The sequence below is a fragment of the Ammodytes marinus genome (assembly GCF_949987685.1).
Source record: "Ammodytes marinus genome assembly, chromosome: 4".
Classification (NCBI taxonomy): Eukaryota; Metazoa; Chordata; class Actinopteri; order Uranoscopiformes; family Ammodytidae; genus Ammodytes; species Ammodytes marinus.
Genome location: NC_137233.1, coordinates 5,514,943 through 5,532,442, shown reverse-complemented (window position 1 = coordinate 5,532,442; position 17,500 = coordinate 5,514,943). Strand labels below are relative to the sequence as shown.

The window sequence follows — 17,500 nt, the reverse complement described above, 5'->3', positions numbered from 1 at the left end:
TTAGACTCAAGGTCCATTTAAAAGACATACAATTCAAAAAAACAGACAACACACACATAAATAAGAATAAAAACATTCCGAAGAATTCGTTTTTATTTTTTCCATTTTTTTGTATTGTCTTTTTCGTGATTATAAAGGTGCTCCGAGGAACTTTCAGTTTTTGTTCATTCTTGCTCCCCCTTTGGACAAAAGCAGTAGTGTTTTTACTACTTACGCTAGCTGTAGTTCCTGGGTGAGCGTACCCATGACAAAGGGCTTTAGAAAAACCATAAAAATAGCATTCTTTGCACTGATGGTCTGGTTTGCTGTTTAAAGGTGCTGTGAGCGGAATGGTTCTTTTAGCTAACTTCATGTCAGTTACTGCAGTTAGCAGTCCCCTCGCTCGTCCCTACGTCACCACATTAATGCACTGCGGTCTTCAAGCAGCGAGTTATCTAGCATCATCTCAGATCCATAAGTGTGATAAAAACATGATAAGAACCATCAAAACAGACATTGGGAAGGATTTTTACCTGCTCCGCCGTTGTAGGCGCATAAACATTCACCCATCTGTTGCTCTGGCGTGCACCGGCAGTGAGACCATGAGTGAGACGGGTGTCGGTCTGTAGCGTTCTCTCTTGTGATTGGATAAAAATTTCGGGATCCTCCAATAAGTTTTGCTGATTACATGCAGAGCAGGCAGCTGACTGATAGATCGGCTTTATGAAACGCGCACATTATGTAAGTGATCACTGTATGAATAAATAGCGATTTAACACTTATATTAACATAAATAAACCACTTACTTCACCTTTAATGTAAATTACGATCATCAGAGGAGAAATGTGATTGTTTAAGAGAATATTTTAAAGTTCCTCGTAGCCCCTTTAACCAACTTACTAAATAACTAGCTAACTAATATATATATATACTTTATTTATGTATTTTCTAAGAACAGAAACACAGACGTAATATTAAACTGTTACCTGGTTGTCCCTTCTCTCCCTTGGGCCCGGGCCATCCGTCCCTCCCCGGCTCTCCGTTCTGCCCGGCGACACCGTCACAGCTCGCTTCTGATTGGTCCGCGGTCATAAACAAGGCCACGCCCACCACGACCAACAGCCAATAGTAACCTCCCATGGTCCAAAACACTGGATCTAAGGGTCAGTGAGATTATGAGAAGTTTATTGTGGAAATCAAAACACTTAAACCAGTTGAAAACGTTGCTGAAGACTCACTTTTTCGCATTGGCCTCTAACACAAGTTGCGCTTTTGACACTCCTATGTATTTTTAATCTTTATTTTCATGTCTTATATGTTGTTTTGTATTGTCTCTTTTACAGCACTTTGGTCGACTGATGGTGTTTTTAAAGCTGCAGTGTGTAGAATTTTGGGTTTTATTTCCTAGCAGATTTTGTAGAAAGTAATTATAATATCCATAAGTATATTTAATTTAGTGCATAATAGCTGAACATTTTTTTTTAAATTATTATTTTTTCCCTTACAAAGGGTCTCATATCTGTCCATATTTCTGCATATTTTGGACCAAGGCCTAGTGCCGCCATCTTGAAAGTGTCATAGTTGGAATGTCATCAGGTGCATTGTTTAAAATTTAGAATTGTTCTTGTCCTTGAAGGCCACTGTAGCTTCTGTTATTATTCGAAAGGGTTGGGGTTACCCAGGGAGCGTTGCATTCTAGAACTTTGTAGAACTTTCTTGATGATGTCATATTACACACTGCACCTTTAAATGTGCTATAGAAATAAATTTGACTTTGAATTTGTAAAATATATAAATAGCAGAAACTGCACAAGACAAACTAATGGCTTTTACGTTCAAATATTTGGTATTTTTCTCAAGTATTTGGAGACTCAGTATATTGAAATATTATAATTTTATTTCTGACAGTGTGGAAAAGGTTCTGAACCTCATGCAGGGTTTTCATATTATTTTATATCATATTAGGAAGCAAATTTAACTGGAAAATTTATTTAAACAGTTAAGTTGTATATATTAGATACAATACTTTGACTGGGGACTTTTGAGTTTAACATAATATAATAAACATATAACACATCAAATGTATAAATTCCTTTTACATGTAAATGTTAAATTCAAGGATGATTCCAAGAACTAGTAATGAAATAGCAGTTTGCAGTTCTGTTGTAATGTGTAAAGTAAACTGAAAAACATAACTCAAACTTTGCATAAGTTTTAGTTAAATGCAACTAAATGTTCTCTGAAATTGTTCAAACAACTCTGCAGTAAAGTTGAGATAGAGAGATAGATAGATAGATAGATAGATAGATAGATAGATAGATGGATAGATGGATAGATGGATAGATAGATAGATAGATAGATAGATAGATAGATAGATAGATAGATAGATAGATAGATAGATAGATAGATAGATAGATAGATAGATAACAGAATTGAGTCAAAAAAGTCCAAAAAAAACTCAAATCTAATCCAACTAAATCTAAAACACACACACTCTTCGGCTCAGTGATCGTTGTTAAAGGAATTATTACTCCATAAGTATTTAAAATTATATTCAGTCCATTTCTACGACACACAACTTGCATTTGAACATTTCTGCAGATGGATTTCATTTTAACTGCTGTTTTAGAATGGAATTATTTTTTATCAGGTTTGAATTATGGCAGTAAAATAATTCCATATTTTACCAGCTTTACACTAAGTATTATCATAGGTATTATTACACAATCCCAAGCACAAATCAATTTTTGTTTTTACTTAAAAATGTTAATTAATGTATGTAGGCCCACACTTAACTGTCCCTTTTAAAAAAAATAAAGAACTTGAATTAGAAAAACTTACCGGCTGAGTTGTGTGTCTGACCAGCGGAGATTTGGAGCAGCAATGAAACTTCCTCTTTGAGTGAAGGCAGATCAAGGCTTCACATGAGACTGAAGACAGACTTATTAAAGTGCAACATCAGCAAGGAAATGAAACCTGTGAAAAGTCTGATTTTGTTCTGCCATCATGTGGCCATATGAAGCAGTAGCAGCAGAGATACTATACAATGTGTAAATATTTACAATCTAGAAATATCCTCTATCGATTGATGTAATATAAAGTGTTTGCTGCTGAGTAACCGACTTTAAAGAATAGTTTTTATTGACAGATGCTTAAATTACAGCACAACTGCAGTGCAAACAATGTGCAAAAATCTCTCACAGTTTTATTTAAATAACTGATTATTGTGATGCAGACAAATCAGATTTTCATTTCATTTTGATTTAACCTTTATTTATACTCGAGATGATGTCGAGTCAAACGAATGCAAAGCTAAAACACAAACACAAACACAGTATACAGTGCAAATGCTTGAAAAAAAAACAATTGAAACATTTAGACAGTGACCTAGAATGGCTTCACTTACAGTAAAATAAAATGGGTGAGATTTTGTGGTGAAGTCAATATGTATTTCAAGTATTTTGGCTTGTGTAGTGGATGGCACAGGTGGAGGTTTGCAGGAACATAAAGAGAGACCTAATACAAGATGAGTAAACTGAAAAGCCAAACGTTTACACTTCTTCCTATACTCCTTTTCAGGCATATCAATTTAATATATGCAATGTGTTCTGTTTTTTCTTTTTTGTGAAATAAATAATTTAAACATAATTTTTTAGTATTGTTTTTTCATGCTTTTAATTTTGTTTTGTATTTTTGATGTTTGAAATAAAATGAATCCATCAATCAAACACTGTGATATTTTTTAATCTGAGATCTAACAACATGGAATGAATATTGTACACCAGAGTTCTCATTGCATGGGGAGGAAATGTTCACAGCTTTCAGTGATATTTTTTCAGAGAAGTTTATTTGAAATGTGTCCAGAGGTTTGTCCAGGTTTGTCCTCACAGATTATGGATCTGAAATTGAAAATGCTACATTTATGCTACTTTTAAAGAGACAGTTGGAGATGATTTTGAGAATGGTGTCAGATACATTTGCACTGGCTTTTAATACACGTTAAGTTTAAAATCTTCACATTTTTATGATGCTCATATTTAGTGTGTGATTGTATTACCCATGTAACTCATATTTGTTAATTTTTAATTAAAAAATAAATATTTCATAAACATGGAGTGCTCCGGTGGCGTAGTGCATACTATGTGGACTGAGTCCTTGTCACAGTGGTCGCAGGTTCAAATCCGACCCGTTGACCTTTACTACATATCATCCCCCCTCTCTCTCTCTCTTTCTCTCTCTCTCTCTCTTTGTCTCCCCATTTCAACTCTGTTTCTCTCCATACCATCAAATAAAGCTTGAAAATGCAAAAAATAAATGTCTGAAACAAACATTGAATCAACTTGATTATCCTCATAACCATCTAACTGATCAAATCTCTTGTTACAGAGATCTTGCCTTGTAGCACCTTAAGCGGGATATCACTCAAAGTGCCCATGCATGGAAACAGCTTGTCCGTAAAATAGTGTGTGAAGGTGTGTATGTGTGCGTTCGTATCAGGATCAAAGAACAACAGTTTGCCCCTGTTCCATTCCATATGCACCCTGATCTTCTGCAGTTTCTTCTTCACTCGTAGAACAGTCGTTGGAAGTCCTAGCAAGCGAGCGCTGTATCTGCCATTGTAGAACTCAATTTGCCAGAACCCAGATTTTACGCGTCCCTTGTTCTGGACAGATTCCGCAGACACTCCAACAAACCAGGCGGAATTGTCTCCAACCTCGACGTCCCAGCTGTAAGTCCCGGATGTAAAGCCCTCTCTCCCCCACACGGAGCGGTGATAGTCAATCCTCTCCGGGTTCTCTGGAAGCTCCTGTATCGCTCCACAACATCTCACGCTGGTCAGATCTTCAGACACGATGAAATGTCTGTTGGCGGAGTTTGGATCCAGGATCACAGGAGTGTAGGAGACCTCCTCCTTCATCTTGGTCCAGATGTTGAAGGCCAGGTTGCCCAGGTGTTTGGCCTCGTCTATCAGAGCTCCAGAGACCAGCTGTGGATCATCCAGCAGGGGGCGCTGCTGGACTCTTTCCACTGCAGCCTTGTAGTTCTGCAGGAATGAGACGTCTTCAGCTCTCAGCTGCTCCTCTGTGGCTCTGACTGTGTCTGAAAGAGCTGCTATCTCTTTTATAACAGCCTCCATCTTGTCCTTCATCATCTGACTCTTCTGCTCCTCTTCCTCCCTCAGAGCAGAGATCCTGGCCTCCTCTTCCTCCTCTAGAAACTGGTGAAGCTTCTTAAACTGCTCCTTAATCTGCCTCTCTGTGCGTTGGGCCTGGACCGTGATGTGTGCTGCTGTTATGTCACAATTCCCTTTAAAATGTTCAAACACCTCCAGTTTCTCCTTCACCGGCATCAGAAACGTCTGCAGCTCTTTTTTGCGATCCTGCACAAATTCATGTATGGGTCTGAACTTATGGTTATTGTGTGTTTTTGAATCCCTGCAAACCAGACACACCGGCCGCTGATGGTCCAGACAGAAGAGTTTGAGTTTCTCACAGTGGAGAAGGCAGAGAGCTTCGGACCCGGCGCAAGCAATCTGATCTCTCTCCAATAGGAAAGTCTCACACAGGTTCTTTAGTGCTAGGTTACAGGGCGGGTCGCTCCTTGACAACCGCCTCTTACAAACCGGACATTCCTGTACGGGCTTGTCCTGCCACCATGTCTGCAGACAGAGTTTGCAGAAGCTGTGGCTGCAAGACAACACAACGGGGTCTTTGAAGATCTCTTGGCAGATAGGACAAGACAGATCCTCCTCCGATCGGAAAGACATGTGGGTCCCTGAGTAAAACAGAACAGGTTGGACAGAATGTTATACAAGGAAATCAGTCAGTCAGCCAGTCAGTCAGTCAGGCAGGTAATCGTGGCTCGTCTTACATACTCTAGAATGTTCCCTTCCCTTTCATTTAAGTGAATTTAAGTTACTGAGAGGTTCTAGCTTACTTTGACAGTCCGTTTAAAGGTGCAGTGCCCACCAGTATTTCCTGCCCTCATGGGAAGTTGTGGGTCGGGTCTGAATGAGATTCCTTTTGTCGATGTCTGTGTGCGACTGTGTGTATCTGTGCGTGTCCCTACCTGATGAGGTAACAGGACTCTTCTTCCTGGTTTGTTTGACTTGGGAGGGGAGGGGAGGGAGGCGCGGGGGTGGAGTTTAGACTGTTAATCTGGTTCAAATGCTTGAATGAAATTAGGCACGAGTTCCCTATTGAAAGCACAGTAGGGTTTATATTAGTCAACAACAGCACAGTAAAACACAATCTATTTAAATTGTTATATTCTCTTTGATATTTCAAGGCAAGGCAAGTTTATTTATAAAGCACAATTCAGACACAAGGCCATTCAATGTGCTTTAAAGGGGCATAAAATAGTTAGTTAGATAGAAAAAAAACTAAGAAAATTCATCAAGATTAGACATTATAAATTGCATTTGTGCCATTATAGGCTGATGGAAGACCCAGTAGTACAATTAGATACATCCATGAGCATGTATAACTTGAATACATAGGTTAGTTTGCACAAATATATACATGTAAATAACTTTTATTGAACTACACAAAGAATTGTGTTGTTGTTGACAGCAGAGTAAAGTTTTATTTAAAAAAACTTATAGGCAAAATCTATGTTGAATCAAAATGATCCTTTAAAATCCAACAGACACAACAGTTTAGTAAAATCCCTCTTCATCAAAAGGCCACTAGCAAAAATAACCTCATCTCAACTTTAATTAATTTAAATGGATGTTAGCATTACTACTTCTGTGGAGACTTGAAAACTGCCTAAAAACAACATCTCCTCAGACTGCACTTTGACAAAAAAAAAAAAAAAAAAAAAAAGCACTTGTTACATCTCCATGTGGCACTTTGTAGTTTGGTTTATTTGAAGCTATATTATTTATTGTTGTTTCAAAAGGCCTCTAGCAAAAAGAACCTCATCTGAACTTTAATTGATTTAAATGGATGTTAGTCAGCATTTCTATTTGTGTGGGAACTTGTTTATAATCATAGTAAAAGGTGCCAGGAGCGCAGATATGTCACAACACGATAACAATCAATGAATGACCCACAATCTTTTCCATCAAATTCTCTCAGTCACACCTAACTTGAGTTGCTGGGAACCACCATGAAAACATTTTGATATTCTTGTTGAAACAGAACACTGGGGCGCGTTGTACAAATAACATTGTACGGACAAAGTAGGACTGATCCTAACAAACATGGTGAAATTATACACACATGGTGAAAGAATAGGTAATATGACGTGTGTACAGACATATGTTACATATGTATACGTTGCTGAAGACTCACTTTTTTTTGCATTGGCCATTAACAAAAGTTGAGACTTTGACACTCCTCCCTTTATTTCCCTCATGTATCTTATATGTTGTTTTGTATTGTGTCTTGTACAGCACTTTGGTCAACTGATGGTGTTTTTAAATGTGCTATAGAAATACATTTTACTTTATATGTTACTTTTAGCCATAGTGCCCCTGACTCCTGGAACAGCCTACAACATACAATTACAATAAATACACTCATAACTGTTAACCAATTTAAAATTATTATTTTGAATCAGCCCCTCTACACTTGTAACTGTTTTAATTAGGCTATTATCTCTTTCATTCAATTGATCTGAATGTTTTAAATTGTTGTTGTCTGTGTGTGTGTGTGTGTGTGGGTGTGTGTGTAAACTTGTTATGTATTCTCATTGTATATTGTGTATCTGTACAAACTCGACGTCATTGTAAAAGAGGGTCACCCCTCAATTGATCTTTCGAGGTTAAATAAAGGAAAATGAATTTTTTTTAATAAAGGTGGAGTCTGTGATTCTGGAGATTGTTTGTTTTTGTTTTCAAAATAACCTTTTCGTCAAAATCAGTGAATATCTCCTCTGTGTCCGCTACCTGTCTGTATTGTCAATCTATCAGTCTATTATGTTTTCTGTGTATTCTATACTTGATGTATTTTAATCTTGCCCCTGTAAAGCACTTTGAATGGCTTTGTGTCTGAATTGTGCTATAGAAATAAACTTTGCCTATTACGTCCTTCCTATTCTAGCTGATCAAAGGCCTTTTGTTGTTAAGTGGCTTAAGTTTCCATCAGCACCTCAACATTGACTAAATCACTCGTCTTTGTCATTGTAAACACACTGAAACTCACTCACTGATATGACTGCTCAACTGCGCATTATTAAACTAGCCATTGGTTTACTGTGTAAGTGATTTAAACATGAGGCATTAAAGCTGGGGTATGTGATTTCTGATTGGTCAAAATTAACATGAGCTGTACACTTTGACCAATCAGTGCGAGGCTCCGATTCTTTGTTCTGATTGGCTGTTGGGACTGTCCATTCACTTTGGCACGACGTTGTTGGTGTGTAGAGCTTGTCAGGGAGGGACCAAAGAGAACAAGTGGAGCGGTTGAGGTATTTGGATTCAAATCTCTATCCCAACTGCCATTTTCTCCCCAAATCCTCCACCCCAGCTTTGATAAATACATTTCAAGAATATAATATCGTTTTATAATATAACTGCTCAGCTGCATATTATTCATCAGCCACTTGTGTTATGGTAAGGGCAGGCAGGCAGGCAGGCAGGCAGGCAGGCAGGCAGGCAAGTAGGACCCAAACGCTTAACGTTTAAAAGAAAAATGTAATTTATTGCTTCACCAAAAATACCAAAAACTCAGGACGGCCAAAAGCCAAAAGGCAAAAGGCAAAAGGCAAAAGACAGGTAACACGGGTAACACGGGTAACACGGGTAACACGGGTAACACGGGTAACACGGGTAACACGGGTAACACGGGTAACACGGGTAACACAGAAGACGAGACTCACCAACACGCAACAGGACAAATCACAATGCAAGGCCAAAGAACAAAGGAAAGACTAAGGGTATAAATACACACCAGACACAACGACACACAGGTGAAACACATCAGGGCGGGACCAGTAATCACACAGGAGGGAAACTTGACAGGACACACACACACACACACACAGACACACACACACACACACACACACACACACACACACACACACACACACACACACACACACACACACACACACACACACACACACACACACACACACACACACACACACACACACACAGCAGGACATGGGGAGAAACAAGACAGACATACCAAAATAAAACAGGAAACACACCACCAGGGACACCACCAAAACAAGACAAGACACAGACAGACCATGACAACTTGGTTTTATTTGTAGACGATTTTTAGAAGTTTTTCTTCTTCTCACCCCCTGTAAGAACTCGTAAAGCAACTGTTGGACTTCACAATTAGTCTTCTGTGGGTCTACATGAAACAACATTGCATTAAACATTCAGAAACATACAACTACAAGTTAAAAAAACACAAATATTACAAACATAAGACATTCATTTAGAAAAATAACTTACTCTAATAAGAATAAATCTTAACTTTTAGGACATTGATTGTGGTAGAAATGTGATCTTCTGGGGTGCTCCGGTGGTGTAGTGGATAGAGCGCGTACCATATCGGCTCCGGCCTTCGTTGCAGTGGTCACGGGTTCAAAATCCGACCCGTGGACCTTTACTGCAGGTCATCCCCCCCCCCCTTCTCTCTCTGTCTCCTCATTTCAACTCTGTACTGTCTAATAAAGCTTGAAAATGCCAAAAAATAAAAAAATTTAAGTGATCTTCCAAGACGTTAACTTACTACTTAACACTGAATAAACGACATTGACATAATGTAGTGAAACTGTTTTACTAGGCTGCAGCTTTTAGTCCTAGTCGAGGCAAAACCTCAATCTCAATCTAGACTAATGTGTTTGTGTGTTTATGGGGCAAACCATTTCCTGTGGGTGTGTTGTGAATAACTGCGTTGTGTGAAATCATGTTGTCACATCTCTGGCTGCCAAGTAACCAATGCCAGACAACATCTTTACACACACGCACATGCACACGCACGCGCACACGCACACACACACACACACACACACACACACACACACACACACACACACACACACAGTCACACACACATTTTGAAAGCTCCTTTTTTATGGCTTACTGTTTTCAGATACCTTTGTCTGACACTTGAGTGAATGATGTCTCTAATGCTGTGTGAAGATCCTTCTACAAATACCTTTCACACACACACACACACACACACACACACACACACACACACACACACACACACACACACACACACACACACACACACACACACACACACACACACACACACACCAGGAAAGCATTAAGGAGGGTGGGACTTGTTTTGCTTGTGTCTCTCTCTCTCTTTATCTCATTGGTTGGCTTTCGACCAATCACGTTGCTTGTGGTCTAACTTATAGCATGTTTTGCTCCCAATAGTCACACCAGACAAATTGTGAAGCCCACAAGGTTTCACTTCCCTTTCTAGACTCCTCTGTTGCTTTTATTGACAAGAACAAAGCTGATCTCAGTCGCTGTTGGTAGCAGGAGACTCTACAACACGTACAGGTAAGACTAAAACTATTTTAAACTGTTATTTTGCTCACACCTACCTGAGAGAGGCTTTTACCTAATTTGTTCTTGGGGCTGCTATGTTTATCACTGTATTGTCTTGGCCTTTTACATGTATGTACATTTTTAATCTGTTGTTGCTTCCCATTGTGAAGCGCTTTGTGACCCTGGTCTGTGAAGGACGCTCTATAAATAAAGTTTACTTACTTACTTACTACTTACATAGAGCTCTGGAAAAAAATTAAGAGACCACTCCAAATGTTCAGTGTCTCTCGTTTTACTGTTTCTAGACATATGTTTGAGTTGAATGAACATTTTTGGTTTTATAATATAAACTACTGACAACATTTCTACCAAATTCCAATACATTGTTTGTCATTAAGAGCATTTTCAATGCATGTAGAGATGAAGATTTAAGAAAAATTCAGACTGGTCTCTTCATTTTTTCCGGAGCTTTATATTGAGATTTTGGTGGGAAGTATCCTTACTGCCCTTACTTTTCTTTTTAAGTCTTTATTGAACATGTTAAAAATAATACAAACAAAATAAAACGAATGAGCAGTAAGAAAGGAAAAAAATAAATAAAAATAAATAAACAAATAAAACAAATGGGATCCTCATGATCCTAAGCAACACATACATAACTCAAATAATATAGTTCAGGTTCAAAAGGGACAGGAAGAAGCTAAGAAAAACTTTTCTGGTCCTACCCCCTCTTATTTTCTATAGTTTTTCACAAGAAATAATACATGTTTAGTTTGAATCAGTCAGTGTCTATGATGTTTGGCTCGTGGATTAAACTAATCAAAACTTTAAAGGTGTAGTGAGTGGTTCTGGAGAATGTTTGTTGTCCAAATCTATTTTAAAACATAAAAAAACAACAACAGAAAACTACACCTACAGATAAGAACAATGCTATTTGAAACTGTTATTTTGCTCACACCTAGCTGCATACCTCAGAGGCTTTACATGTATTGACATAAACAAAACAGGATTCCTTTATTTGAAAGCGTATAGAACGGTATGAATGACATAGTGGAGTCATCTAAGGTACAGATCTGACTTTCTTGGCTTGCTCCAGACACTGTTTTGATGAGATTTTGGTGGGAATTATCCTTACTATCCTTACTTTAAAGGTGTAGTGAGTAATTTTGGAGACTGTTTGTTGTCTAAATCACTTTTAACACATAAAAACAACTATAGTTAAAATACAGGCAGACATTGAGCTAACATTAGCAGTCAAACATAGGCTACTAGACATGTGAAAAGTACAACTACTCATTGTAAGTAAAAGTTCCTATTACAACTGATTCTTTTTATTGATGTGTTACAGTGAACTTTGTATCGGTTGTTGCATCAATAATTAACACCACAGAATCGGAGATCATAGTTTGATCTCCTGTTTGAGTGTAGGAATATAAATGTAGTGTATTATAGAAAGAAGTACCTGCCGAAATATCATGTTAATTTTCCATCTATCTTTAAACTGATTTTGAGGTCAGATAGCCCAAAAGTTGTTGGTAAAACAAACAGGAGCCTTTCTAAAAAATGTCCTACCACTGTTTAAGTTGTGTTTTTGTTTTCGTCCATGCCGTGCACCATTGTTTTGTTCTGTTATTATTTGAATGTTGTGCTCCATACCATGTACTATGGTCGAGAGATGTAAACAAATAAATGAAATGAAATTTAATTAATGAAAATCAAGCAGGAGCATTAAGGATTTTTCTTCACTTTTTTCATATTTAAATGTGTTGAAAGAATAGGTTGGGGTCATTCGTCTCTATAAATTGAGACAGAGTCACTTTCTTTGGCTGTTTGTTTGAGTTCATATAAAGAGTTTGCATGTTCAAGATATAACACCATGTTTTATGAGCTTATCTCACAGTCAATATTAAAATTTGACTGTAGAACTTCCAACCAGTCGAATACATTTCTAATGTATACTGTAAGTTCTAAAACACTTTACATTTACATTACATGCACATTTTACAAAAAGCAACATCCATGTACAGTCTTATCTGCAACCACATACAACATTATATTATTCTAATAACACATAATACTGCTTACAGGTTGACACATTATTTCAATCAATCATGAATACTTTGAATAACTTTTAAGAACTGACCACATTTTATTCTAGAATTATATTGCAGGAAATTCATCTATGTTTTCCACTTTCACTCATGTAAGAGATTTAGTGCTGAAAAATAACTTTGTAAATACAGCTCCGGAAAAAAATAAGAGACCAGTCTGGATTTTTCTTCAATCTTCATCTCTGTATTACTTATTGAAAATGCTCTTTAATGACAAAACATTTATTGGAATTTGGTAGAAATGTTTGTCAGTAGTTTATATTATAAAACCAAAATGTTCATTCTACTCAAACATATGCCTATAAATAGTAAAACGAGAGACACTGAACATTTGGAGTGGTCTCTTAATTTGTTCCAGAGCTGTATTTGTTAGTATGGATTTAAGTTCAGGTCAGTTTGCCTAAAGTTACTTGTACTGTACTTGACTTTTCCAATTCTATGCTACTCGTAACTTCTATTCCACTTACTTAAGCACTTACATGTTACAGCTATATGCAGCACTTACATGTATGTGTGGCACTTTGTAGTTTGGTTTATTTGAAGCTATAGTGCTTACATGATTCTTGCTGTTCTGAGTTTGTACCTTCATGGTTGAATGCACTTATTGGAAGTTGCTTTGGATAAAAGTTGAATAAAATGTACACATAATCAATATTAATATTGCACTTTAATATAAGGCCACTTTGTAGAAACATATTGAATACAAAATATGAACAACAAATACATAATGTACTGTATAGAATAGGCTACACCAGCAGTGAATGAGGAAGTTCAAATCATAGACATATAAAGATTATATGTCTATGGTTCAAATGAGGAAGCTTCACCATTATCATCTCATCTGTCTGGAGCGGAAGAGGAAGTATAGTGCACTGTCATGAGAAGAGCGTGAGAGAATGTTTATATATCATCCATTATTTACACAAGAAGATCCCTTGAAATCGAGATCTCTTTTTCTCTCATTTTTCTATTTGGGTAAAAAAAAATTACCCTTTTTTTTATTTAGGCACAAGAAAATCACATACAAGGAATATCTGTCTCCTAGTTTGAATACAATAGAAATACACCATGCAAAACATGACAAACTTTCACACAAAAATGAGAAGAGATCTGTTTTTCTTTATCAAGAGAGACCTGTGTACAATACAAGATTAAACACACATACAATCAAAACAATTTAACACAAACTAATTCATTTTCCTTTATTTAACCTCGAAAGATCAATTTAGGGAATGACGTCGAGATCACAAATACACAATATACAATAGAAATACACAACAAGCTTACAAAGAGACACAAACATTCAGATCAATAGAATGAGCATATGTATAATATCACCAGCAGAATACTAACGGTTACAATAGTCTAGAGACAGTTTCTTAAAAGGGAAAAACGTGTCAGGACAACACACTGACAACTGCTCCTAGAGTCAGATTACATCATTTAGTTCCAAGGAAACAGTGAACATCATTGTCATCATGTCTTAGTTCCAAGGAAGCGGTGATACTGCTTTGTAAGGCCGTTATCAGCTGCTCTATCTACCTGTTACCTGCAGCACAATAGATAAAATATAAACCAGTTTGACAACCTCCGCAAAACAAACACACAAACAAACAAACAAACTGCGTCTTTCACGGTCACCTGACCTGTGAAACCAAAACCTTCAGCAACAGACGGATAAGAGCGCAAGAAAAACAAAACATAAACTTTAAAAAAAAACTTCATGGATATAGGTCTGCATTTTATTATTGCTAAATTATAAATGATAAAACATGCTTCATTTTCTAGAGCTGGAAGTGTCACCTTCAAATTGCTAAAAGAAAACTAGTAAATAGTCCCATTAAAGAGGCAGGAATCAGAACAGTTAAAGGCCAAAGGTGCAGCTAGAATCAACAGAATCTCAAAGTTCCTTGTAGCTACTTTAATATATTGAACTAATGTTTTATTAGAATATAAAAAAGAAAGAGTATGCGATTCGGAACGCAACCATAGTTCAAATACAGACTGGTTCCAGTTTTACTTAAACACCTGTTTTCTTTATCCACATACAGACACACTTTTCCAGTTAAACAAGTGGGTGGGCTCTATGGGGGAAAACTTCACACACACACACGCACACACACACACACACACGCACACGCACACACGCACACACACATGTTCAGTGCAGTGTGTGGTCGTAATGCAGGTGGGTTCAGGTCCACACAGGTTGATTGATTAGTGGCTGCAGACTGACAGGGGATCTGAGGGGATTAGGGGATTTTGAGGGTGGGCGACGTTAAGACACACAAACACACACACACACACACACACACACACACACACACACACACACACACACACACACACACAGACACAGGGGGGAGTGGGCGAAGTAAAGACAAAATAACCAAACCTGTTTCAACACGTCTTGAATGGAGTAAGGAGTTAGTCCCCATGGACTTACAGTGTAAACCCCTGTATAGCTTCTTCTGCCACTTCCAAAATTATGTTTAATTTAGCGTTTATTTTTTAAAAATTAACATCAATGTAGCAAACATGAAAAGAATATCTCAAAAATAATACATGATAGTAATTTAGCCTCAAATCTCAATTATATAGGCCTATAACATCCTACAGTTAAAGGTGCAGTGTGTAATATGACATCATCAAGAAAGTTCTACAAAGTTCTAGAATGCAAAACTCCCTGGGTAACCCCAACCCTTTCGAATAATAACAGAAGCTACAGTGGCCTTCAAGGACAAGAACAATTCAAATTTTTAAACAATGCACCTGATGACATTCCAACTATGACACTTTCAAGATGGCGACACTAGGCCTTGGTCCAAAATATGCAGAAATATGGACATATATGAGACCCCTTCTAAGGGAAAAAATAATAATTCAAAACATTGTTTTCAGCTATTATGCACTAAATTAAATGTAATTATGGAAATTATAATTACTTTCTACAAAATCTGCTAGGAAATAAAACCCAAAATTCTACACACTGCAGGTTTAATTGTGATGACCAACTTGTGACTGTATTGTATTTGCATCCAAAATCGTTGGGACAATTTTTCCGCCTTCATCATGTAATTATCAGTGAGTTATTTTGCCCCACAGAGATAACAGGACAATAAGGATTAACGTTTAGACATTTTTATGACCTTACGACTATAAAACTTTACTCTACACTCTACTGGTGTTGTAAAACATATGTATCAGATGAAAATCACATTTTATTTTTTTATTTTTTTATTAACCTTTATTTTTCCAGGAATATACTCATTGAGATTCAAAATCTCTTTTTCAAGAGAGTCCTGGCCAAGAAGGAGGCAGCATAAAAACATAAAAGATTCACATTAAAAAAACAAAATTTCACACTTAAAACAAGACACAAAACACAATAAAAAATAAAAATAAAATAAAAAGTCACAAAGCATCAATCTCATTGGCAGTAAGTCAGTGTTCAGTAACCGGGCATGTACAGTTTGCGGTTAAATAGTCCTTAATCCTGCTTTTGTAATTGTTCATGGTGATAAAGGATTCAAGTTTAAGGTGAACATGAACTACAGAGTCACAATTTTCCTTTTCATCGCCACATGATTAGGACACAGTCACAGAACGGGGGCTGTCCCTCTGCACACAACCTCTGCAGTATTTGTTTTAGGATAGAATTATTTGACAAATTGTGTTTAAAAGACCATATGGAGCTCTTAAACTGACTGCAATTTCAGGAACACAGGGCTGTGGGAATATGAGCCCAACCAAAATAGTCCAGATGAGGTTATTGTTCATTTTCTATTTATCGATTATATGACTTTGACATATTTTTCTTATGTTCTCCATGATACTGTAATGCACAGTAGTATATGCAAACAGACAGACCGATGTTATTTAGTATGTAAACCATAGATAGTATAATATAAATGTAAACTAACTTAGCAGCTCACTTGATTTAATTCACAATTTCTGTTTGATACGTGATTAAACATTGTGCAAGAAATGGACATCCGACCTAAATCCAAACTGTCCCAAATAAAAGCTGTGTGTGTGTGTGTGTGTGCGTGTGTGCTTGTGTGCATGTGTGCGTGTGTGTGTCGTTGTGTTGTTTCACAGGCTGTCATTCATTCATCAAGTTAGTTCACTTCTTTGACCTCTCTGAGCCACACACACACACACACACACACACACACACACACACACACACACACACACACACACACACACACACACACACACACACACACACACACACACACACACACACACAAACAGACACACACACTGCATATCAGAAGGTTGCGAAGTAGTTGACCTGGATACCGCTGTCATGTGAGGGATGTGCTAACTGGCTCTTTCCTCTCTGTCTCTGTCTCTGTCTCTGTCTCTTTCTCTCTATCTCTTTCTCTCTATCTCTGTCTCTCTGTCTCTCTGTCTCTCTCTCTCTCTCTCTCTCTCTCTTTAATAACATACATTCATGCCTTCAAAAAAAAAAAAAACATTAAATCAATTTTTTTTGCCTCCCCCTGCATGCTTTTGGAGAGTGGGGGAAACCCGCAGTAACTGGTTATTAAAAGAAAAAAAAAAGAAAAAATGACAGACAGACAGACAGACAGACAGACAGACAGACAGACAGACAGACATGCAGGAACAAGTATGTAATATGCAAACTCATTATGAAAATGTACGGAATGTCCTGTCATGTACATTCACAGAGGCTGAGCTGGTACACACACACACACACACACACACACACACAGCTGTCGGCTACTCAGTGAAGTGTAAGGCAGTTAAAGCCAAAGTAAAATGTATTTCTACAGCACATTTAAAAACACCAACAGTTGACCAAAGTGCTGAACAAGACACAATACAAAACAACATATAAGATACATGAGAAAAGAAAAGGGAGGAGTGTCAAAGTCTCAACTTTTGTTAAAGGCCAATGCAA

General features: G+C 37.3%; 3 protein-coding genes across 3 annotated transcripts in view; 1 reads left to right on the top strand and 2 right to left on the bottom strand.

Annotated features, from left to right (window-relative positions):
* Positions 1-2,859, bottom strand: part of c1qa (complement component 1, q subcomponent, A chain) — a 7,206-nt gene extending 4,347 nt beyond the window's left edge. Inside the window, exons 1-2 of the mRNA XM_080026367.1 lie at positions 2,821-2,859; positions 966-1,136 (exon numbers count right to left, since the gene is read on the bottom strand). Of these exons, the coding sequence (XP_079882493.1) occupies positions 966-1,119 (154 nt within the window). The 5' untranslated portion in view covers positions 1,120-1,136; positions 2,821-2,859. The remainder of the gene's footprint in view (positions 1-965; positions 1,137-2,820) is intronic.
* Positions 2,860-3,211: 352 nt separating this feature from the next.
* LOC307249571 (zinc-binding protein A33-like) lies at positions 3,212-6,039 on the bottom strand. The gene is made up of 2 exons (XM_080026366.1): positions 5,917-6,039; positions 3,212-5,754 (listed from the first exon to the last, which is right to left on the bottom strand). The coding sequence occupies exon 2, from the start codon at positions 5,744-5,746 to the stop codon at positions 4,340-4,342; it is 1,407 nt and encodes a 468-aa protein (XP_079882492.1). The 5' UTR covers positions 5,747-5,754; positions 5,917-6,039; the 3' UTR covers positions 3,212-4,339.
* A 4,302-nt stretch (positions 6,040-10,341) lies between these two features.
* Positions 10,342-17,500, top strand: part of dnase1l4.1 (deoxyribonuclease 1 like 4, tandem duplicate 1) — a 16,253-nt gene continuing 9,094 nt past the window's right edge. Inside the window, exon 1 of the mRNA XM_080026469.1 lies at positions 10,342-10,468. The gene's annotated coding sequence lies outside the window, so the exon portion shown is untranslated. The remainder of the gene's footprint in view (positions 10,469-17,500) is intronic.